This window comes from Scyliorhinus torazame, chromosome 8 (assembly GCF_047496885.1).
Source record: "Scyliorhinus torazame isolate Kashiwa2021f chromosome 8, sScyTor2.1, whole genome shotgun sequence".
Classification (NCBI taxonomy): Eukaryota; Metazoa; Chordata; class Chondrichthyes; order Carcharhiniformes; family Scyliorhinidae; genus Scyliorhinus; species Scyliorhinus torazame.
Genome location: NC_092714.1, coordinates 131,680,983 through 131,704,085, shown reverse-complemented (window position 1 = coordinate 131,704,085; position 23,103 = coordinate 131,680,983). Strand labels below are relative to the sequence as shown.

The window sequence follows — 23,103 nt, the reverse complement described above, 5'->3', positions numbered from 1 at the left end:
AGCACTGTTGTTTCACAGCTCCAGGGTCCCAGGTTCGATTCCCCGCTGGGTCACTGTCTGTGTGGAGTCTGCACGTTCTCCCCGTGTCTGCGCGGGTTTCCTCCGGGTGCTCCGGTTTCCTCCCAAAGTCCAAAGATGTGCAGGTTAGGTGGATTGGACATGCTAAATTGCCCTTAATATCCAAACGAAAAAGGCTATGTGGGGTTACTGGGTGACGGGGATAAGGTGGAGGTGTGGGCTTGAGTAGGGTGCTCTTCCAAGGACCAGTGCAGACTCCACGGGCTGAATGGCCTCCTTCGGCACTGTAAATTCTATGATTCTATACTTCTAATTCATACGTTGGTATACAGAGGATGATATGATTTGGGCTCTGTGAAAACCGTGGGCTCGGAACGCTGTTAACAACCGCAAAAACAAAATGGCCACTTACGCTGGGGTGGAAATGTTCCTCTGCCTGAATCAGTTGCCTTGGACGAAGGAGAGAGAGCGGAAAACTTTGAATATGTCCAACAGCTGACTTGGTCAGAATAATGGGCGGGATTCTCTCAGCCCAGACCGGGCCAGAGAATCGCCGGGAAGGGCGCGAATCACGCGACGCCGGTCCGCCGATTCTCCAGAGAGTGGAGAATCGGCGCCATTGGCGCCGCATGGTGCTGGTCAGGGGCCGCTCTACGCAGCACCCCCGGTGATTCTCCGCCGGGGATGAGTCGAGCGGCCACGCAAAAAATCCGAGTCCCGCCGGCGCCGTCCGCGTGTGCGCTTACCCTGGCAGAACATCTGGGGGCAGCCTGGTGGGGGGGGGGGCTCCGCTGTAGCCTGCCCCGCTGTAGCCTGCCCCGCGATGGGGGCCCATCAATCGACAGGCCAACCTCTCGGGCTGGGGGCCTCTTTTGTTCCGCGCCGGCCCCTGTAACCCTACGCCATGTTGCGTCAGGGCCGGCGTGGAGAGGGGATCCACGGCGCTTGCGAGCAATCGCGCCGGTCCCACTGTACATATGCGCATTGGCCCCGGTCCCACTGCACATGCGCAGATCCGCGGCGCCCATCTGATGCCGGCATCAGCAGCTGGAGCGGCCTGTGTCGCTGCAGTGCCGTGCTGGCCTCCTGTAGGGGTCAGAATCGCTTCTCCTGAGGGCATGTTGACGCCGTCGAGAAACACAACGGCGTTTCCGACGGCGTCAACACTTAGCCTCAGGATCACAGAATCCCACCCAATTTGTTCTGGTGTCAAGAATGTGTTTCCCAATGTGGAAGAGGAGAGTTATTCTCGTATCTTCCCACTCTTCACCTGGAGAATAGTGTGAGGTATTGGGAGAATTGGCAGACTGATTAACATTCTGACAGGCCATGTGGCTATAACCATCTTTATACTAGCAGTCAGGGTGGTTAACTGCATATATGGGCTCGCAAACCTGCAAGAAGGCAGATGGTGTGGGGGGAGATGGCAAGCAGCCACACCCAGTATTGTGCACGAGTATTGTGCTCGATGTAAACCCAGAATTTGGAGTTGGAGTTCCGCTCAGCAGGGCTGTCTAGAGTGGGGTTTGAAACCTCCATCTTCTAGAGGAGCTAGTGATCAAATATCAAATATGGTGATGCATAATGAATTGGAGTGTTGTCATCCTGAGGTTGTACTTGGAAGCAGCTCAGTGAAATAGAGGTGAACTGGATATTTTTACATGATCCATCAGTTTATGTTGTGCATCTCCAAACAAATGTGGAAGGTTCCATCGACTATTTTACAGAAAGAGAGTCTCTGACTTCAACTTACACTGTCCATAGATATCCAGTATGTCCACCTGTATGAAATGTGTGCTATTACTGTGTGCGGTCGGGATTGAACTCCCAATGTCTCCGTTCCCCCTCTCCCGTGGCTTAACCCCTGTCAGATACTTGGCTGATAGTCACTGGCTACAGTTGCACATGAAGAATGATTCCTTCGGCCCATGTCTAGAGAGCGACCATGCCATGGTGCCGAAAGAGTTCACTTTTCCCTAAAGATTGAACAATGACCAATTCAAGCTTCTCTTGACTATAGCCCCAGTTTTATCTTTGCCCCAACAAGCCCCATTCACCAAACCAGGCATCAGGTTTAATGGTGTGTAGCCGCAGCTTTTCACTTCATTTTAACCCCACCAGTTTGGAGGACGGGGGTTGAGAAAGGCACATTCTTCAGCACTGCAAACACCTCATGACAAAGCGTGGGGGCCCAGTGAGTTAATTTGGACTCCAATGCAATTGTTAATCATAAATAAGACAGTTCCAGAGCAACAAGCGACACCCCCTGGACAGGACGATCAGGGAAGAAAAGACCTGGGTAAGTTTGATTTCAACATTTCTTTCATCTCTAGTTTGCTTTGGCCATAGAGCCACTGGCGATGGAGCTAAGAGCATCAGAGGACAGGAAGGGGATAATCCGGGGATGGCACGAAGAGCATCAAAGGACTGGAAGGGGATAGTCCGGGGGGGGGGGGGGTGTTGGACGTAGGGTCTCGCTATACGCAGACGACCTGCTCCTATATATTTCTGACCCGTTAGGGGGCATGGGGGAGATTATCCAGATCTTAGGGCAATTTGGCGGGGAGTGTACAGACCGTGAAAATGACGGTCGTCCCGAGAGTTTTGTTTGTTTTCCAGTGCCTCCCTATTTTTATACCAAAGGCCTTTTATAAGCGGGTGAAACGGGTGATTGCTGAGTTTGTGTGGGTGGGTAAAACCCCACGAGTAAAGAAAGTGCTGCTGGAGCGGAGTCAGGGGGAGGGGGGCTGGCACTGCCGAACTTTAGTAACTACTACTGGGCGGCAAATATAGCCATGATCAGGAAGTGGGTTTGGTGGGGGGGGGGGAGGGGGGGAGAACCAGCAAACCATGTCCATATGTTTTGGGCATGCCCGAAGCTTAGGGGTTACTGGCAGGGATTTGCAGGTGCAATGTCCACAGAGCTAAAAACAAGGGTGGCACCGAGTCCAGAGGTGGCGATCTTTGGAGTGTCGGAAGATCCGCGAGTCCAGGGGGCCTTTTGGCCTTTGCCTCCGTGGAAGCCCGGAGACGGATACTGTCAGCGTGGAGGGACTCGAAGCCCCCAAAATTGGAGGTTTGGGTTAGCGACATGGCTGGGTTTCTCAGACATGAGAAAATTAAGTTCACCCTGAGAGGGTCAACGTTAGGGTTCATCCGGAGGTGGCAGCCGTTTACCGACTTCTTCAGGGAAAGCTAAACTGTCAGCAGAGGCAATAAAGGGGGGGGGGGGGGGAAGAGAATGGCTACTTTGTGTTTAGGATAGGAGGGATTAGTGAGAGATGTTTTTTGCACTATGTTTATATTTGTAATAGTACCGTTTATTGTTATAAAATTATAAATGCCTAAATAAAATGCTTTAAAAAAAAAAAGAAATTTCTTTCAAAAAACTTACTTTGTTGGCTAAAAGGATTAGGCATTCTCCCCAGAGTCCCACAAGAAAACATTAGCCCTTCCTGTCCTGACCTCCACCGCCCCCCACCCCGCCACCCACCACTCCTCGATCATGAGAGTTTCCTGACAAATAGGCACGACCTCTTGCTATCCAAAATCCTAGTTGTCAGCCTCCACGTCACCCTTACCAATGGGACTCAGTTCACCCGGGCCATCTGCTCGCACGATCTTGGATGCTTCTCTCCTGCCCCACCTCCAGGTATTCACTCAAGGGGTGGGGTTTTCTGGCCTCCTTCCGCTGGCTGGGATGGCTTGAACCCACCAGATGTCAATGGAATTTTGGCTGGGCCCGTGGCGGGGTGATCCTGCCATGATGGGGCTGAAAACTCCCAGCCCAGGTTAAATCAAGGTAAAAGTCTTTTTTTTTCAATGACAATTCATTCTTTGCAAAGCCAGCATTTACTGCCCAACCCAAGCTGCCCTCTAGAAGGTAGTGGTAAGTCGCTTTCGTAAACCCCTTGCGTCCACGTGGTGGAGAGACTTCCAGGATTTTAACCCAGTGACCGTGAGACTTCCATTCGTCATTTTGAAAGTGAGGACAAACTGGTATTTGCTTTTCGCAGGGCAAGTAATGCAAGGCACACTTACACTCCCACTTATTCTACAGAGGAAACATACAATGGATCCTGTGCTCTCACCATGTGCTTCCTCCAATGAGGATCTCCCAATAATGTCGGCCACTGTCGATGTAGACGTTGCCAGTTATACCATAGCTCCCTTGGCTGGTGAAGCGTTCTGGAGTGTGGCTCTTCTTTGAGGCAGTCTCGTCCCGTTCCACGCTGAGGTTGTCATGAGACACTTTCAGCTTTTTGTGCGCAGATTTGGGATCCAGCTTGAAAGGTTGGCCTAGAGTTGAATGTACAAAAGAACAAAGTTGTTACCAATGGAAGTCAATGGGAAGGAGAATAAGGCAGTGTGTATAACAAGTGACCTATTCTGATTTCCATCTTGAAATATTTGCATTTATAGAGCACTCTGCATGGCCTCAGGATGCCCTGTTGCATTTTACAGCCAATTAGGCATTTTTGAAATGTAGTCACTCTTCTAATGTAACGAACCCACCAACCGATTAGTGCACAGCAAGCTCCCACAAACCACAATGTGATAACAGAATAATAGTGTAGAAGAGACCCTTTGACCCATCGAGTCTGCATCGACGCATGAAACACATCTGACCTGCCTATCTAATCCCATTTGCCAGCACTTGGCCCATAGTCTTGAATGTTAACGTGCCAAGTGCTCATCCAGATACTTTTTAAGGGATGTGAGACAACCCGCCTCTAGCACCCTCCCAGGCAGTGCATTCCAGACTGTCACCATCCTCTGGTTAAAAAGGCTTTTCCTCACATCCCCCCAAAACCTTCTGCCCCTCATCTTGAACTTGTGTCCCCTTGTAACTGACGCTTCAACTAAGGGGAACAGATGCTCCCTATCCACCCTCTCCATGCTCCTCATAGTCTTGTACACCTCGGTCAGGTCACCCCTCAGTCTTCTCTGCTCCAGCGAAAACAACCCAAGCCTATCCAACCTCTCTTCATAACTTAAATGTTCCATCACAGGCAACATCCTGGTGATTCGCCTCTGCAGCCCATCCAGTGCAATCACATCCTTCCTATAATGTGGCGACCAGAACTGCACACAGTCCTCCAGCTGTGACCTCACCAAAGTTCTATACAACTCCAAGATGACGTTACTGCTTTTGTAATCTATGCCTTGATCGACAAAGGCAAGTGTCCCATTTGCCTTTTTTACCACTCTATTAACCTGCCCTTCTGCCTTCAGAGATCTATGGACAAAAACACTAAGCTCCCTTTGTTCCTTGGAACCTCCCAGTGTCAGGCCATTCATTGAATACTTCCTTGTCAAATTACTCCTTCCAAAGCATATCACCTCACACTTTCAGAGTTAAATTCTATCTGGCACCTTTCTGCCCATTTGACCATCCCATCTATACCTTCTTGCAACCCAAGACTCTCAGCCTCACTGTTAACCACCCGGCCTATCTTTGTGTCATCCGCAAACTTACTGATCCTACTTGCCACATAGTCATCTAAGTCATTTAGTCCAGCTGGAATGACTAATTGCAGTAGGTTTTCCAAGGTGTCAGGAGTGGCTCAGTGGGTTGCACTATTGCTCTGAGACAGAAGGCTTATGTTCCACTCCAGAAACCTGAGCACATTATTCGAGGTAAAGCCTCCAGTGTAGTATTGGGGGAGTGCTGCGCTGTCTGAGGTGCTGGCTTTTGGGTGAGACTGCAAACCAAGGGCCTGTCTCAGGTGCAAGCAAAAGACTTGATGGTAGTACTTGAAGAAGAACAGCAGAATTCTCCATGGTATCCCTTTTGTAAGGGCCCCGAAGAATCCAGCAAGAGTTTTAAGGATACAAAATAATAAAGTTTATTTACTATAACAATATATACATAGCAGTAACTTCCCTTGCTACCTTCTCCTTCCTCTTGGTTCCTGGACTGGCCAGCTTATTTATAGTAGGAGTTTCTCCGCCCCCCTCATTGGGGAAGTTCATACTCCCATAGGATTGTGGGATAGTCATTAGTCCCCAGCCAATCGTCAGTAGGCAGGTTATAACATCCCTCCCCCCCAAAGTCCAAGGAATCCACCGTAGGCCCTGGCGAAGGAAGGCGTCGAACTCGTTTGGCCGCAGGCCGGACGCCATTTGCACGCGGCGCTGGATCAGGCGGCGTATAACGAGACGGAGACCGGCGCTTCCGTGATGAACGGCGCGGTTGTACATCCACGGCCTGTGGACCCGAGGATTCCCCCTCTGATTCATCCTGTGTCTCCATCTCGGAGTCAGAGTCTGCTGCCTCCGTCATGTCAGCGTCTCTGTCCCCATTCGGTCCCGTCATGACCTGCGCAGGCTTTGAGTGAGGCACCAGTGGAAGATTTGGAGGACTACCTTCCCTTGTTTCTGGTCTTTGCCGCTGTTGAACTGAGCTCCGGGGGCGGGGAATCTTTTGCGGGGATGATCTTCTGGACCGGACGTGGTCTACATGTTTTCGCTGGAGACGACCCTGGGCTTGCACTTGGTACGATATAGGGCCCGTTTGGCGAAAGATTACCCCAGGAACCCATTGGGCACCACCAGCAAAATTCCGCACGAATACTGGGTCACCGGGCGCAAACTGCCGAATCGGACGATGCTGAGACAATCCCGGTCCCTGCCGTTCTTGTGTGCGGCGTACTTTTGCGCCAATGTCCGGGAAGACCATACTAAGGCGGGTGCGAAGTCTCCGGCCCATTAGGAGTTCTGCGGGAGCTACCCCAGTCACTGTATGGGGGGTGGTCCTGTACGTAAACAAAAACCGAGCCAGTCTCGTGTCCATTGATCCGGAAGACTGATTCTTTAGGCCTCTTTTGAATGTTTGCACTGCACGCTCTGCCAACCCTCCAGAAACTGTTTGGAGGATGTGCTGCCATTGCAACCGCAAATGGCGCAACCAGTCCCGACCCAACAGGCTGGGCCCATGGCCACGCACTACGATAAGTGGGAAACGCCCCTCCTGGCGTCCATAGACAACAGGGGTCATTGTAGTTCCTGCAATGTCCAGTGGTTCCCCCGTGTAGGTGGCCAACCTGGCCTGTGAGTCAGTTAGTGTAAGGGTCTGTATACCCTGCTTGATGCGGTCGAATGTCCTCTGGGCGATCATGGAGTCTGCTGCGCCAGTATCCAACTCCATCTCCAGCGGGTGGCCATTGACCTGTACTGTCACCTTAATGGGGGCCACACGGGGAGCTGCCACACAATGCAGCTGCAGGCAGTCGTCTTCCGTCTCCACGTCCTCAGGAGTGGTCGCCGCAGGTTCATCCACATGGAAGGTACGGCCTCTGGGCTGGTCCCAGTTACGGCCCCTGGGCTGGTCCCAGTTTCGGTCGGAACGACGGCGCCTCTGGCATCCCCAGGACCGCCGTCCGCGACGGGGTCGGCGCCTACAAGTCTGACACGGACATGGCTCCTCATCCATTGGCTCTGGAGAAGGCTCCCTTCGGGGAGGAATGTCCGATGGCCACTGGCGTCGGTCTGGTCGTTGCCTCGCCCAAGGTACCGCAGGAGTGCGGGGGGACGTTTTTGGGCGGAAAGGGTTTCGCCCCAAGGCATGCACTTCCATTCCCTGTAGCTCCTGTACTCCTCGCTCTGCGCTCTCTCGGGACAAGACTATTTGTATTGTCTGTTGAAAAGTCAATGTTGGCTCCGCTAACAACTTTCTCTGGGTGGCCGCATTGTTAATACCGCAAACCAAACGGTCGCGTAACATTTCTGACAAGGTCTCACCATAGTCATAGTATTCTGCAATCCCGCGTAGCCTGGATAAAAAAATCGGCAAGGGATTCTGCAGGGGTCCTCTCAGCGGTATTAAACCGGTAACGCTGGACTATCGTGGACGGGGTTGGGTTAAAGTGTTGCCCCACTATATTCACAAGTTCGTCAAACGTTTTGGTGTCCGGCGCAGCTGGGTACGTAAGGCTCCTAATCACCCCAAACGTATGCGGCCCGCAGGCGGTAAGCAATATGACCACCTGGCGCTCGTTTTCAGTGATATTGTTTGCCTGGAAATAGTAACGCATCCGTTGCGTGTACTGGTTCCAGCTTTCCAGCGCAGCATCAAAAACATCCAAACGTCCGTACAGAGGCATGGTATAATAGAAAACAACTTCCAACCTGTATCCCAACAAAAATCCAGGGAGGTGGCTTCAGCAGTGTAGACAGCTATTCACTTTTACCTTCGTCGCCAGTTTTGTAAGGGCCCCGAAGAATCCAGCACGAGTTTTAAGGATACAAAATAATAAAGTTTATTTACAATAACAATATATACATAGCAGTAACTTCCCTTGCTACCTTCTCCTTCCTCTTGGTTCCTGGACTGGCCAGCTTATTTATAGTAGGAGTTTCTCCGCCCCCCTCATTGGGGAAGTTCATACTCCCATAGGATTGTGGGATAGTCATTAGTCCCCAGCCAATCGTCAGTAGGCAGGTTATGACAATCCCTCTCCCCATATCACGGGCGTGGGATTCTCCAGCCTCCCAGCTGCGTGTTTCTCGGCAGTGGGAGGCGGCACGCCGTTCTCTGTCCTGCTTCTGTTAATGGGAATTTCCACTGAAGTCACCCCACGCCCCTGGAAAACCCTCAGATTGGGGTGAACTGCTGGCGGGACCAGAGAATCCCAAAACGAGCCATGTAAATGAAGCCTTGCTTCATATATTCCTCATTGTACATAAATGACAAAGGTAGCTCACTGGAGGAAGAAAGTGGTGTTGGCCACATGAATGAACACTTGAAATTCCATAGCAGCTATGGATCAAGTGCTGGAAAATGGGATTAGAACAGACAGGTGCTTGATGGCCAGCACAAACACAATGGACTAAAGGGCCTCTTTCTGTGTTGTAAAACTCTCTATGACTCTAATGATTATAAGGTAAATGGATGGTTTACTACACGATTAATGACTTCTGTTAGTTTATGTGACAATGCCCAAACAGCATCCTGTCTCCTCAGACCAGCATTAACATTCTCACTTTTAGTTGCCAGCGAGAACTCTTGGCTGTGGATGCTGGGACAATTGAAACTTTCAGTGCTGAGATTGATTGATTTTTCTTAAATGAATGTATCAAGAGATATGGAACCAAGTAGATGAGTAGATGGTAGAGCTTGGCCAAAGGCCTGTTGGAATGGAGAGACATGGAGCCTGAACTAAATTTGACCTTGGCAGAATAAATCAGGTGAGCTGCTGGCATCAATCATGCCTTTGGGCCCTCATTAACTTCACCCTGTTCTGAGGCCCAGATTATGTTTGTGAGAGATTAAAGGGAAGACGAGGAAAGAGCAACAGTGTGGAGTTTTTTGGGTCTTTTCTGAGTGATCTCCAGTGGGGTCCCTTTTTAAAAATAAATTTAGAGTACCCAATTCATTTTTTCCATTTAAGGGCAATTTAGCATGGCCAATCCACCTAGCCTGCACATCATTTTGGGTTGTGGGGGCGAAACCCGTGCAAACACGGTGAGAATGTGCAAAGTCCACACGAACAGTGACCCAGAGCCGGGATCGAACCTGGGACCTCAGCGTCGTGAGGCAGCAGGGCTAACCCATTGCGCCACCGTGCTGCTCTCAGTGGGGTCCCTTTAAGAACCGCTAATCAGGCTGCTCAGGAATCAGAAATAGCAGTTGGAACTTGCACATCGCAAAGTTTGTTGAGTACAAACCAATTTAACAATCCGTGATTGAACTGAGCACAGGTGCATCCTTTCATTATTGAGATTTCAGGAGGTTGCCAGGACTACCTAAAGAAAGGCGCCCACCAATTTAGCTGTCGCTCAAATGGGCAGAATTTTATGCGGGTAGATTATTTTCAGGCGCCAGGGCCATATTACACAGGACAGCCATGTGCCCAACTGAGCCATTTCCTGGACCTGCCTGCATCACCCAGTTGATGACGGCAGGCAGTTTTCCTGGTCAAGCAGAGGACTCATGGTTGTGTGCAGCCAGCTGCCCACCAGATGACATGGGCACTGCTATGGCAGGTAAAGGGCTGTGAAGACATCTCAAAAAGGAAGCGCTCTGGGAAGGGTGAATACAAAATGTTGAAAACAAAGAGGCTGAAAGCCATTGGGCCACTGGAGTGGAGGGGGAACCTCTCTGGAGGATTGATTTGGGCCATTGGGTGGTACTTTTAACCCTGCAGCTCTATCTTTGGGGAATGGAGTCAGGCTCTGATGGTCACCCAGCCCGCTGCCAGGAGGCTGCCTCCATGCAACAGCGAGCTCAATACTTAATGTGGATCTGCTCTGACGTCAAGAAGATCCCGGTAGATTCCTCACTGTCCCTCCATTGGACGTTTAACAGGACTAATTTGCTACCCATTGCTGCCTACATTGACTGCTCTCCCATCCCCACTCCCTTGCAAGTCGCCTGAAGTTGGGAACACATGTGGGGCATTGACTCAATGGTCCCATGTTCAATTTTGCTCCTGGCCCTGCCTTCAATCCTGCCTCCGTGGGCAGAGGTGGATTTACGGTGGCACACACTGTGCCTAGGCACAGGCACCGACCAATTTTTGGGGGAAATGGGGGCGCAAACCGGTGCACTAGGCATCCAATCAGCACCTGATTGGATGAGGTGAGGTCAGCTGTAGAATGGGTCGGGGAAGGGGAGTAAGTTTCTGACTCGGCCAGAGCAGGTCAGCAACAGCGAGGCATGAGGTGGAAGAGTTTTCAACTCATTTGAAAGACTGGCATCAGTTATTGTTCATGGTCTCAGGAGGGTGAATGAGACATCGGAGGAATTTTCTGGGTGGGCAGGGAGAAACTCGCGAGAGCCAAAAGGTTGGAAACCAGCCGGCGCGAAATCACGTGGCAATTTTCCCAATGGCGGGTTAATGGTGGGTCAGTCATCCCACTGGCAGGTGGCGTGAATGTACAGGGTCTCCTTCCCCCTGGAGCCACACAGCTGTGTCTATCTGGACAGCACTGTGCTGTGGGACTCATGGTGCCACCGCAACAAAGCTCCGCAGTTCGACTGGGGCAGAGTGTGAGGTGAGGAGGGGTGGAGTTGGGTGGTGGCCTGACAGAGGCAAGGGGGCAAATGTGGAAAGATAGCACTGCAAGGGGGCGGGGGAGGGTAACGCCGATGGTTCAGTGTGTCAGGCAGAAGGAGAAGGAGGTGGATGAAGAAGAACGACAAAGAAAGACAGAAGGAAGGCTGAGGGGAGCGAAGCTGAACACTGACAAGGCTGCACAAAAAGCTCACAAACAAGGGGGTCAAAGTGACACCGCGTCGTTGACAGGAAAGGGATGGATGAGGACTCCAGGTGCAGTGGGTAAAGGCCCAAGTGGGGCATGGGCTCCTCGCAGGTGATGGGCTTCACCTGTGAGATGCCCATGTCCCACTTGGGCCTTTACCCACTGCACCTGGAGTCTTCATCAATCCCTTTCCACTAAACCATGCGGTGTCCTTTGCAGATCTGTGGCGACTGGGGGCACCTGGATAAATGTCCTGAACCTGCAAATCCAGATGACGACAACATATTCCAGGGACATTTCCCCCAACAAACATCCACACTCAGGGCTCCAAAGAAAACCAGCATTAATGTAACAAAATTAACACAAAATATGTGGAAATTCCTTGAGGGCTTTGCACTTTTTTTATATATATATATACATATATGGCCCGACAACATTTAGGGGCTTTCCTTCAGTCTAATGGGTTAATGTGGACAAGCGTGCCCTCAACTATTTAGGAGATGCGAATCACACTAACAATCAAATAGCAGCTGATTAAGTTCAGGGTAAGAGAAGTGATGGGTCACACAATATCCTAATATCAACACGAATGACTTGGCCCCATAAATTGGTTGGTGGTGACTTTTGCCGGAGAAGTGATGTCCCAATCGCCCATTGGGTGTTAAATCCTGAGAAATAGCACACAAATCTCTTTATGCTGTTTCTGAGGGGGCCTCAGTTGATGTTGCAGTAGCAGACTCCTCTCCATGGGTGTGGGACACCAGTGCTGCTCTGCTTCGTGCACTCTGTACGAAGGCTGTCAGAAATCCAGCAAGCCGGTATGACGCTGGTGTTCTGTGACGTTGTAAATATTTGATACCATGGAACATCGAAACATAGAAAATAGGAGCACGAGGAAGCCATTCGGCCCATCAAGCCAGTTCCATCATTCAACATAATCATGGCTGATCCTCTATCTCAACAACATACCCCCACTCTCTCTCCATAACCCTGGACACCTTTTGTGTCTAGGAAATCCACCTACTTATTTCTTAAACACATTCAGTGACTTGGCCTCCATAGCCTTCTATAGTAAGAGATTTCCATGGTGGCACCGTGGTTAGCACTGCTGCCTCACAGCTCCAGGGTCCCAGGTTCAATTCTGGCTCCGGGTGACTGTCTGTGCGGAGTTTGCACTTTCTCCCTGTGTCAGCGTGGGTTTCTGCCGGGTGTTCCGGTTTCCTTCCACAGTCCAAAGATAGAATTTACAGTGCAGAAGGAGGTCATTCAGTCCATCGAGGCTGCACCATCCTTTGGAAAGGACACCCTACCTAAGCTCACAGCTCCACTCTACGCCCATAACCCAGTAACCCCACCTTTCCTTTTTTGGACACTAAGGGCAACATAGCATGGCCAATCCACTTAACCTGCACATCTTTGGACTGTGGGAGAAAACTGGAGCACCCGGAGGAAACCCACGCACACACGGGGAGAACGTACAGACTCCGCACAGTCAGTGACCCAAGTGGGAATCGAACCTGGGACCCTGGCGCTGTGAAGTAACTGTGCTAACCACTGTGCTACCATGCTGCCCACATAGATGGAGGAGCACTGCCGCTCAGCTCTCTGCAGGTTATCTATACCCCCCTTCCCTCGAAAGTGACCAGTTGGAGTGATGTGACACAGACCCAGGATGTTCGGATGTTGGCTGCTGGTGTGGTGTTGCCTCCCGCAGTGTCCAGTCATCACTGTGGCAATCATGCTAGGCAATGACTCCGATATGCCACATGGCCCACCCACCTACCCATGGGAATACACTTGGGTTATGTGAAGTGCTCACTTAACCACGATTGCCAATTCCCTATTAGCAATAGCATTCAACTACATGGCCAGCCAGAGGCCTTGGCAGTCGGTGGAGGTTTTGGGTGGTCGGTGGGGGTTTTGGGTGGTCAGTGGGGCAGACGAGCAGGGACAAGGGTTGCCCCCGGAATGGGTACACACAATCCAGGAGTTGGCATGGTGGTACCGTGTAAGATTGCCCCCCGGTTGGCCCCCCATCCTCCCATGACGGCCCACCCCTGCGGAGGGCCACCCCTCCCAGCAATGGGTCCCCCCCCCCATCCGTCCCCCCGCCGAGCACTGGGGTGGCAACATAGCACCACCTCGGTTCCCCGCAGAAGCCCATCTGCCAGATTCCCATATTTCAAAAGGAGTACTAATTGGCGCCATTGTGGCCACTTGCTGGGGAGGCCGATAACTCATGGGAGGCTGTTGGGTATGGGGTCGCCCCCCGTTAATTGTATGGAAATAGGGCTTAAGTGGTGATAATTGGTTTTTCGCCACGCTCTAATGCTTACAGCAATGATTTAAAATCGGGCAGCACGGTAGCATTGTGGATAGCACAATTGCTTCACAGCTCCAGGGTCCCAGGTTCGATTCCGGCTTGGGTCACTGTCTGTGCGGATTCTGCACATCCTCCCTGTGTGTGCGTGGGTTTCCTCCGGGTGCTCCGGTTTCCTCCCACAGTCCAAAGATGTGCAGGTTAGGTGGATTGGCCATGATAAATTGCCCTTAGTGACCAAAATTGCCCTCAGTGTTGGGTGGGGTTACTGGGTTATGGGGATAGGGTGGAGGTGTTGACCTTGGGTAGGGTGCTCTTTCCAAGAGCTGGTGGAGACTCAATGGGCCGAATGGCCTCCTTCTGCACTGTAAATTCTATGATAATCTATTATTTTGATCTGGAGTCCATACTAAAGTGCTTTATAGCCAATTCCTGTTGCATTGCAGGAAACAATTGCCGCACAGCATTCTCCCACAAATAACAATGAGATAATGGCTGTTTTTTCAGGTGGTTGTGGCATCAATATCGGCAAAGCTATCGGGGGAGATTTCCCCTGCTTTTCCTGGAAATTAGTGCTCTGGGATCTTTTACACCCACCTGAGAGGAGTGACTGGGGCTGCAGTTCAATGATTCATCCAAAAGACCTCAGCACTACACCGGACTGCCAGCCTGAATTACTGCTTCAGGTTTTCCAGCGAAAGAACCCACAATCCTCATGAGCCATGACTGCCAAGATGCAGACCCATTTATTTTAAAGATCGTGATTTCACTCTGCCTGTTGTAGCTTCAGCATGGAAATAAAAGCGGTTGTAAAAATTAAGTAAGAACACTTCATTGTAAAAGCCAAGCTAGTCTGGTGTGGAGCCAGTTGGCTGATGTTGCCAATTGGCACTCTTGTAATGTTACATGACACTAAGATTTGTGAAAGCAGAAGTGTAAAATTCTCAAGTGCAGCTACAACTAGAGTAAGAGGTGAACAAATAACAGATGATTGGAGTGGACATCAATCCAAATAGTTATCTACAGTGATGTTTCTAGGGGTGCAATCTGGGTGTTATCCTTCAAATAGTTTTCCTTTATATCAGCAGTTAGAAATGTCAAACAATCCACACTCACCACCTTCATCTGAAGCCGTTCTCTTTGGCATTTTAGTATAGCAATTAACCCAGTTAAAATTGTTAATGCTGCAGCATGAACCTCCAACCAACATAGTGTTCTTAGCACTACAGGAAATGTAATGGCCAGGCAGGGTCCGAGGAGCCAGACACACCGCCCAAGAAAGCACACTTTCAAATACCTACCCTCTCGCCTTCGAGTGCTTACGATTAATGTTCAAGAGATGTTCCCAGTCAACCCCTCCATCTGTTTTTTTCTCACTTTGTCATTAATAATCCCAACAGATTGTCCAAATAGTGTGCCATCAACCTTCCTCCACCCTTGCTCTCTCCCCCTGCCCCCCACCCCACCCCCAACCCTCTTACAAGCTGTTGCTCCCTGCATTTAACTGTACCTCATGGCAGCCGGAGGGAATTTGCACTGGCTACATTCTTTTCAAAGAATACCACGTTACGCGTGGGAAAGGTCAGTTGCAGGTAATGGCTGTCCTATCCTCAAAACTCAATGGCAAAGAACAAAGACTCCTACGCAGAAATGGCTCTTGTGGTACTATCTTTAAATTTAAATAGTTTAATTGGGCAGAAGGCAAGCTGAGCATCCAATTTGAGGCACCAAATCCCTCCAGGTGGTGGGAGCTGCCTGCTTGGTGTCAGCAGCAAAGGCAGTTGGCAGCCATGTTGAGGGCTGTCATTGCCTTGTCAAAGAGAGCAGGCAGCTCCTCAGTAGATCAGCAGCACTGACTGGGCTGGACGGGGCCAGGAAAGAGAAATGAAGGCTCAGTGCTTATACTGGTGAAAGTAGGTCTGGAAAAAACAGGTAAAAAGACAACGGTCAGATAAACTTTAATTGACCCTGTGGCAAATCCGACAGTTGTGCACTAACATGTACCCAACTGTTTGGGTTTACTGAAATATAGTTAAAAAAATTAAATTCTGCATGGGAACAGGTTCCTTCACAAACTCTTTCAGGAACTTAAGGGGCTGCTAACTGGTGGTCAACGGCTTTCTTGCTCCCTCTACACTTGCAGCCCTTTCAAAATGGCAAACATACTGAGAGGGGTCAGGATCCAGCGAGGACCCCTGCGGCCACCTCTTTCAAATCCCACATACACCAGGATCCTGTGGTCCTATGTAAATCTGGTTCATTACATCTGCACCAGAGAGACAGGCCATTCAGTCCAGCTAGGCTGTCCTGCTGCTTATAGTCCACAGTTGCCTCCTCCCATTCTAATTATCTTATCCTATTGCTGTTTGTGAGATCCTATTCACAAAATGGTTACCTGTTTCCCACATTACAACAACTATATTTAAGTACTTCATTACTGTTTGGGATATCCCAAGGTGGTAAAAGATACAATGTAAGTAAACATTCTTTCTTTTGCTAATATACTCCGCAAATAAATTATTTTAAAATCATTTACTTTATCTGTTAGTGGCCATCATATTTATGCTCCCTGATTTTGGACTCACCTCTAAGTGGAAACAGTTTCTCCATTTCCTCCCTATTGACCCCCTTTATATCTCTGAAGGAATCGATCGGGTCTCCTTTTAGTCTTCTCTTTTCCAGAGAAAACAGCCCGAGTCTATTCAGTTCAATTCTGGTAACAGCTGTGTAAATATTTTCTGCACTAGAACTGCATTCAATACTCTAAGTGTGGTCCAACCAAATCTTGATGTGAATTGAATATTACCTCCCGACATTTGCTTTTGATTCTTCCATCCTTTATGGTCTTATCAACTTTCGTGCCTACATTTAATAATTAACAATCTCTTTTCTCTTCCATTTAGTTCCTATCTCTCGAGGAGTAGATGGTCCCCTTATTCCTCCTCCCAAAATGAACAAGCTCACACTTGTTCATATTGAATTTTATTAGCTGTTATGCCCCCATTCTTCAAGGCTCTTTGTCTTCCTGTATTTTGTACACTCATTTTTTGTCATACCTCCGCTTTGTTGTCCTCTGCAAATTTCAACACCTTCCTAAATTCAAATCACTTTTGCAGATTGGTGAGCAACAGTAGTCCCAGCGTGGCTCCCTATTGGACACTGCTTCCCACTTTTCTGATAGTCTGAGAAACTTTCTTTAACTTTCAGCCTCCATTTTCAGTTCTGTATCCAGCTTTCAAAGTGCAGCAAGGTGGCACAGTCGTTAGCAATGCTGCCTCACAGCGCCAGCGACTTGGGTTCAATTCCAACCTCAGTGACTGTGTGGAGTTTGCACTTTCTCCCCGTGTCTGCGTGGGTTTCCTCCAGGTGCTCTGGTTTCCTCTCACAGTCCAAAGATGTGCAGGTTAGGTGGATTGGCCATGATAAATTGCCCCTTAGTGCTTGCGGATGTGCAGGCTAAGTAAGGTTATAGTGATGGGGCGGGGGAGTGGGTCTAGGTAGAATGCTGTTTCAGAGCGTCGGTGCAAACTCAATGGGCCAAATGACCTCCTTCTGCACTGTAGGAATCCTATGGTTCTAATCCATCCTCCTACCTGACCCTTGATTCCACACATTCTGTTCTTTATGATTCTCTGATGTAGATCTTATTCAAGGTCTTCTTCACATCCTCTACATTGTCCTAGTCTACGCTCTCTTTTACCTCTTCAAATAATAGTTAAAGTTGAAAAGAAATTACAATAACTTTTCTTTTAGAAATCCATGATGATGCAAATGGTCTCCTACTGCACTGTAGGGATTCTATGATTCTTTCATTCTAGTTTGTGAAGTTATCTTAGTGACTCTGCCCCTCTCTTAATTCTCCTTTTGTTACTTATGTGTCTAGAATGCTTCACTATTTCTTTGATATTTTCTCTGATATTTTCATTTCATATTTCCGCTCTGCCGTTCTAATGATCTATTTAACTTTCTTCTTAGATTTTTCACATTTCTTTTTGCCTTTTATTGTCATCTATTTTTATGCATGCCTTTTCTTTAGGTTCAATTCTATTTATCCACACCATTTCATTCTCGGCTAGTCTGGTTTTAGTGGAACATATTGCTCCTGAACTCTATTGATCTCTGCTTTAAATATTGCCCACTGTTGTTCAGCCTCTTTGTCTGTCAGCACTTTTCTCCATTTTAACTCCCTTAGTCCTCGTTCTCAAATAATTGGCGTTCCTCCAATCGAATGAGACAAAGAGGTCAAAGGGCAGATGTCACCTGCAAGTTCATCGTGACATCTGTTTTGCTTCCTTCTCATGCCCATAGGACCCACATGCCAGTCAGGAAGCTACGGCATGAAACCCTTATGTTCCCCCATATGCTGCACATCACATGTGAACTCTGCTTCTCAGCTATTTCCTCTGGGGTGGGAATCCAGAACGAGGGAGCATAATCTTCAAATTAGAGCCAGGCCATTTTGGAAATAAAATTATGAAGTATTTTTAGGGTGGTGGAAGTTTGGAATCTCCGTGGATTGTGACAGTGAGGTACCCTCAATAATGATGCTTAGAGATTAAACTGTAAAGAAGGCTTTATTAGGCTAATAACTATGCTACAGATTTGGACGAGAGCTGACTGCTATACAGACCATGAGGCAGGCCTTTATGTATGGCTCCCAGATGGGTGGAGCCAGAGGCGGAGTCCCCAGGGTTCCAAGTCTGGTCTAAAAGGGGACATCACCTTACATGATGATAAGGCAGTAACCGTTCATCACATTCACCCCCTGTTTAAAAAGGAGTCCGGCGGGGGTGAAGTGCCATCATAGGTCCATCCGTCTCGGCGGCCGGATCGTCCTCCTCGATCTCCTCAGTTCGGGCGGTGGTGCGGCGGGCACGGACGTCCCGGTTGAGGGCACATCCGGGAGCACAGCCGTCGGAGCTTCGGTCCGGGTCGGGGCAGAGGAACTAGGCAGGGCCGGGGGTAGCGGAGCCGGCGCCGGTGGGGTGTGTAAAGGGGGCGAAGGTAGGAGCTCACCAACGGGTGGTAGGGCTGGAAGGGGGTGTGCTGTAGGGGGCGACGGGTCCTGCAGGGGAGCGGCGCGGGAAGGGGCGTCTGTGGTGGAGGATCCAGCGGGCGCCAGATCCCGGAGGGAAACCGTATCTTGCCTGCCGTCGGAGTACTCCACGTAGGCGTAACTGGGGTTGGCGTGGAGCAGTCGGACCTTTTCAACTAGGGGGTCCGTTTTATGGCTCCTCGCGTGCCTCCGGAAAAGAACAGGTCCCGGAGCCGTCAGCCAAGGTGGAAGCGAGACCCCGGAGGTAGACTTCCTGGGGAAGAGAAACAATCGCTCATGAGGGGTCTCATTTGTGGCCGTGCAGAGGAGTGACCTAATGGAGTGTAGGGCATCGGGTAGGACCTCCTGCCAGCGGGTGGTTGGGAGATTTCTCGACCGCAGGGCCAGAAGGACAGCCTTCCACACGGTCGCGTTCTCCCTCTCCACCTGCCCGTTTCCCCGTGGGTTATAGCTGGTCGTTCTGCTCGAGGCGATGCCTTTGCTGAGCAGATACTGACGCAGTTCATCGCTCATGAACGATGTACCCCGGTCACTGTGGATATAAGCAGGGAAACCGAACAGGGTGAAGATGCTGTGCAGTGCCTTAATCACCGTGGCTGAGGTCATGTCGGTGCAGGGAATGGCGAATGGGAAACGGGAGAACTCATCGATCACGGTGAGGAAATAGGCATAATGGTTGGTGGACGGGAGGGGCCCCTTGAAGTCCACGCTCAGTCGCTCAAAGGGGCCCGAGGCCTTCACGAGCCGAACCTTGTCTGGCCGATAGAAGTGCGGTTTGCACTCCGCACAGACCTGGCAGGCCCTGACCATGGCCTTGACCTCCTTGGTTGAGTAAGGTAGGTTGCGGGACTTGATGAAATGGACGAGCCGGGTAACCCCCGGGTGGCAGAGGTCATTGTGGATGGCTTGCAGGCGGTCCTCCTGCGCGTTGGCGCATGTGCCGCGGGACAGGGCATCTGGGGGCTCGTTGAGCTCCCCTGGACGATCCTCCACCTCACAATTTTATCGTTTTTTATTTTGCTCCTTTGCGTGTTATCGAACATATAGGCGACCGACCGTTGGTCGGTGACGAGGGTAAACCTCCTACCGGCGGGGTAGTGTCTCCAGCACCGCACAGCCTCCAAAATGGCTTGTGCCTCCTTTTCAACTGCAGAGTGTCGAATCTCGGAGGCGGTGAGGGTTCGGGAGAAGAACGCTACTGGTCTGCCTCCTTGATTGAGGGTAGCAGCCAGGGCGATGTCTGATGCATCGCTCTCTACCTGGAAAGGGATGGTTTTGTCCACCGCGTGCATGGCGGCCTTGATGATGTCGGCCTTGATGCGGTTGAAGGCCAATTGAGCCTCAGCCGAGAGGGGAAAAGTGGTGGTCTTTAGGAGTGGGCGGGCTTTGTCCGCATACTTGGGGACCCACTGGGCGTAATAGGAGAAAAGCCCAAAGCACCGTTTGAGGGCCTTGAGGCTGCGGGGGAGAGGGAGTTCCTTAAGGGGGCGCATGCGGTCGGGGTCGGGACCTAGGACCCCGTCTTCCACGACATAGCCGAGGATGGCCAGCCGGGTGGTGTGGAAAACGCATTTGCCCTCGTTATAGGTCAGGTTAAGGGCTCGGGCGGTCTGGAGGAACTTTTTGAGGTTAGCGTTATGGTCTTGCTGATCATGGCCGCAGATGGTGACATTGTCCAAGTACGGGTATGTAGCCCGCAAACCGTACTGGTCCATCGCCCTTTGAAAGACGGAGACCCCATTTGTGACACCAAAGGGGACCCTGAGGAAGTGGAAGAGCCGGCCGGCTGCTTCGAAGGCAGTATAGAGGCGGTCTTTTGGTCGGATGGGGAGCTGGTGGTAGGCAGATTTGAGGTCGACCGTGGAAAAGACTCGGTATTGGGCGATCCGATTTACCATTTCCGCGATGCGAGGAAGGGGGTACGCATCAAGCTGCGTGAATCGGTTTATGGTCTGGCTATAATCCACGACCATCCGTTTCTTCTCCCCGGACCTGACTACCACCACTTGCGGTCTCCAAGGGCTGTTGCTAGCCTCGATGACCCCCTCTCCCAGTAAACGCTGGACCTCTGACTTGATAAAAGCCATATTTCATTAATGTGTGCTCCTTTCTATTACAGAACGGGCAGCACGGTAGCCTTGTGGATAGCACAATTGCTTCACAGCTCCAGGGACCCAGGTTCGATTCCAGCTTGGGTCACTGCCTGTGCGGAGTCTGCACATCCTCCCAGTGTGTGCGTGGGTTTCCTCCGGGTGCTCCGGTTTCCTCCCACAGTCCAAAGATGTGCAGGTTAGGTGGATTGGCCATGATAAATTGCCCTTAGTGTTGGGTGGGGTTACTGGGTTATGGGGATAGGGTGGCGGTGTTGACCTTGGGTAGGGTGCTCTTTCCAAGAGCCAGTGCAGACTCGATGGGCCGAATGGCCTCCTTCTGCACTGTAAATTCTATGATATCTTGGGCACTGTAGCGCCGGCTCCTGGTGGCGACTGGCTTACAGTCGGGAGTGAGGTTAGCGTATAGCGAGGGGGATGCGACTTTCAGTGTCGCAAGGCAGCACACCGTGAGGGGGGCAAGGGTCCGCCGAACTTCAGTGTCAGGCTTCGGTGGCTGCACTGGAAATCCAGTCCGAGCAGCAGGGGGGCACAGAGGTGAGGGAGGATATAAAATTTGAAACGGGTGTATTTGGCACCCTGGATCGAGAGATCCGCAATACAGTACCCCGTGATTTGTACCGAGTGGGACCCAGATGCGAGGGCTATGGTTTTGGATGTGGGATGGGTGCGTAGGGAGCAGCGCCTTACCGTTTCAGGGTGGATAAAGCTCTCCGTGCTCCCGGAGTCGAAGAGGCATGCAGTGTCGTGCCCGTTGACCTGGACCTGCATCATGGAGTTCTGCAGGTGTTTTGGCCGAGTTTGATCGCACCCAGTCGTGGGTAGTTGGAGTCGTAAAATGGCCGCTGCCGTTGGTCACACGTGTCGGGTCGAGAAGAAGGCCGCCGACCAGATGGCCGCTCCCATGATTCGCACGAGGCTGATGACGCGTCAGAAGAGGACGTGTCGGGTCGGTGCGCAGCAGCATTGCGAGGCCTGCGGGCCTGAGAGCCTGATTTTTCGGGCCGGCTGTTCTTTGTTTTTCTGGCCCCTGGGTCTGGCCAGGCAGACCCTCGCAAAGTGCCCTTTCTTCCCGCAGTCGCTGCAGATCGCGGAGCGGGCTGGGCAGCGTGGGCGTGGGTGCTGGCCCTGCCCGCAGAAGTAGCAAGGTGTGCCCCCATGGTGAGCGGGTCGCCGCGTGGCGCAGGCCTGTAATACGGGCGAGTCTGAGGAAGTCCGGGGGGGGCTGGCAGATTCCGCGGGGTACGTACCCAAGTTATGTCGGGCCACCTCCAGTGAGGAGGCGAGCGTTAGCGTCTCCTGGAGGTCTTTTGCCCCGTTTTCGAGCAGTCGCTGCCGGATCTAGGTCGAGCGGATGCCGGACACGAAAGAATCTCTGATGTGCAGGTTCATATGGACTTCCCCTGTCACATCCTGATGGTCACAGTCCCTGGCCAGCGCGGTGAGTTTCTCAACAAACTCGTCGAGCGATTCCCCCGAGCGCTGCCGGCAGGTAGAGAGCAGATGCCGGGCGTGCACCTCATTGACGGGTTTGACAAACCGCTTGCGGAGCAACTCAATCGCTTCCTCATAAATCGTCGCCTTTTCGAGCGTGGCGGAGATTCTGTGACTCACCCGGGCGTGGAGTAGACGCAGCTTGCGTGGCCCCAGGATGGGAGTCTCTGCGGAGTCGAGGTAGGCCTCGAAGCACCGCAGCCAGTATTTAAAAATTTCCTTTGCCTCCGGCGTTCGTGCTTCCAGAATGAGCTTCTCTGGTTTTAGGCCTGCGTCCATCCTGAATCTAGTTTAGCCTAATAAATTGAGGTACCCTCAATAATGATGCTTGGAGATTAAACTGTAAAGAAGGCTTTATTAGGCTAATAACTATGCTACAGATTTGGACGAGAGCTGACTGCTATACAGACCATGAGGCAGGCCTTTATGTATGGCTCCCAGATGGGCGGAGCCAGAGGCGGAGTCCCCAGGGTTCCAAGCCTGGTCTTAAAGGGGACATCGCCTTACATGATGATAAGGCAGTAACCGTTCATCACAGACAGTCAATTAAAATTTTCAAGTCAGATGTTGGTAGGTTTTGAGCTAAGGCGAGCAAATGAAGTTAAGGTACATCAGCCATGATAAAATAGAATGGCAGGGAAGGCTTGAGAGGCTGAATGGCCTATTTTTGCTCCTATTTATTTCAATTTTATGCAAGATCAGCTTGACTTAGCCAGTATTTGGGTTGTCAACTTGAGCTCAGCAGAGTAACAGAGGGCAGAGGAATCGGGCAAACCCAAAAGGATCCTTCTAGATTGGACCCTGATGATAACATGAAGCCTGAGTTGGGGAGCAGTGGTGGCTTCCCACCTGTAAAGAGCTGGATCTAGATCGAGAAGGGGGCCACGTACTTTAAAATT

The 23,103-nt window shown here is 50.9% G+C and overlaps 1 protein-coding gene across 6 annotated transcripts in view; it reads right to left on the bottom strand.

Annotated features, from left to right (window-relative positions):
- The window catches only part of LOC140428112 (E3 ubiquitin-protein ligase Midline-1), a 572,352-nt gene that overhangs the window by 16,506 nt on the left and 532,743 nt on the right, over window positions 1–23,103 (bottom strand). For all 6 annotated transcript variants that reach the window (XM_072514187.1, XM_072514188.1, XM_072514185.1 and 3 more), the window contains one exon: window positions 4,110–4,317. In XM_072514187.1, coding sequence (XP_072370288.1) covers window positions 4,110–4,317 — 208 coding nt within the window. The remainder of the gene's footprint in view (window positions 1–4,109; window positions 4,318–23,103) is intronic.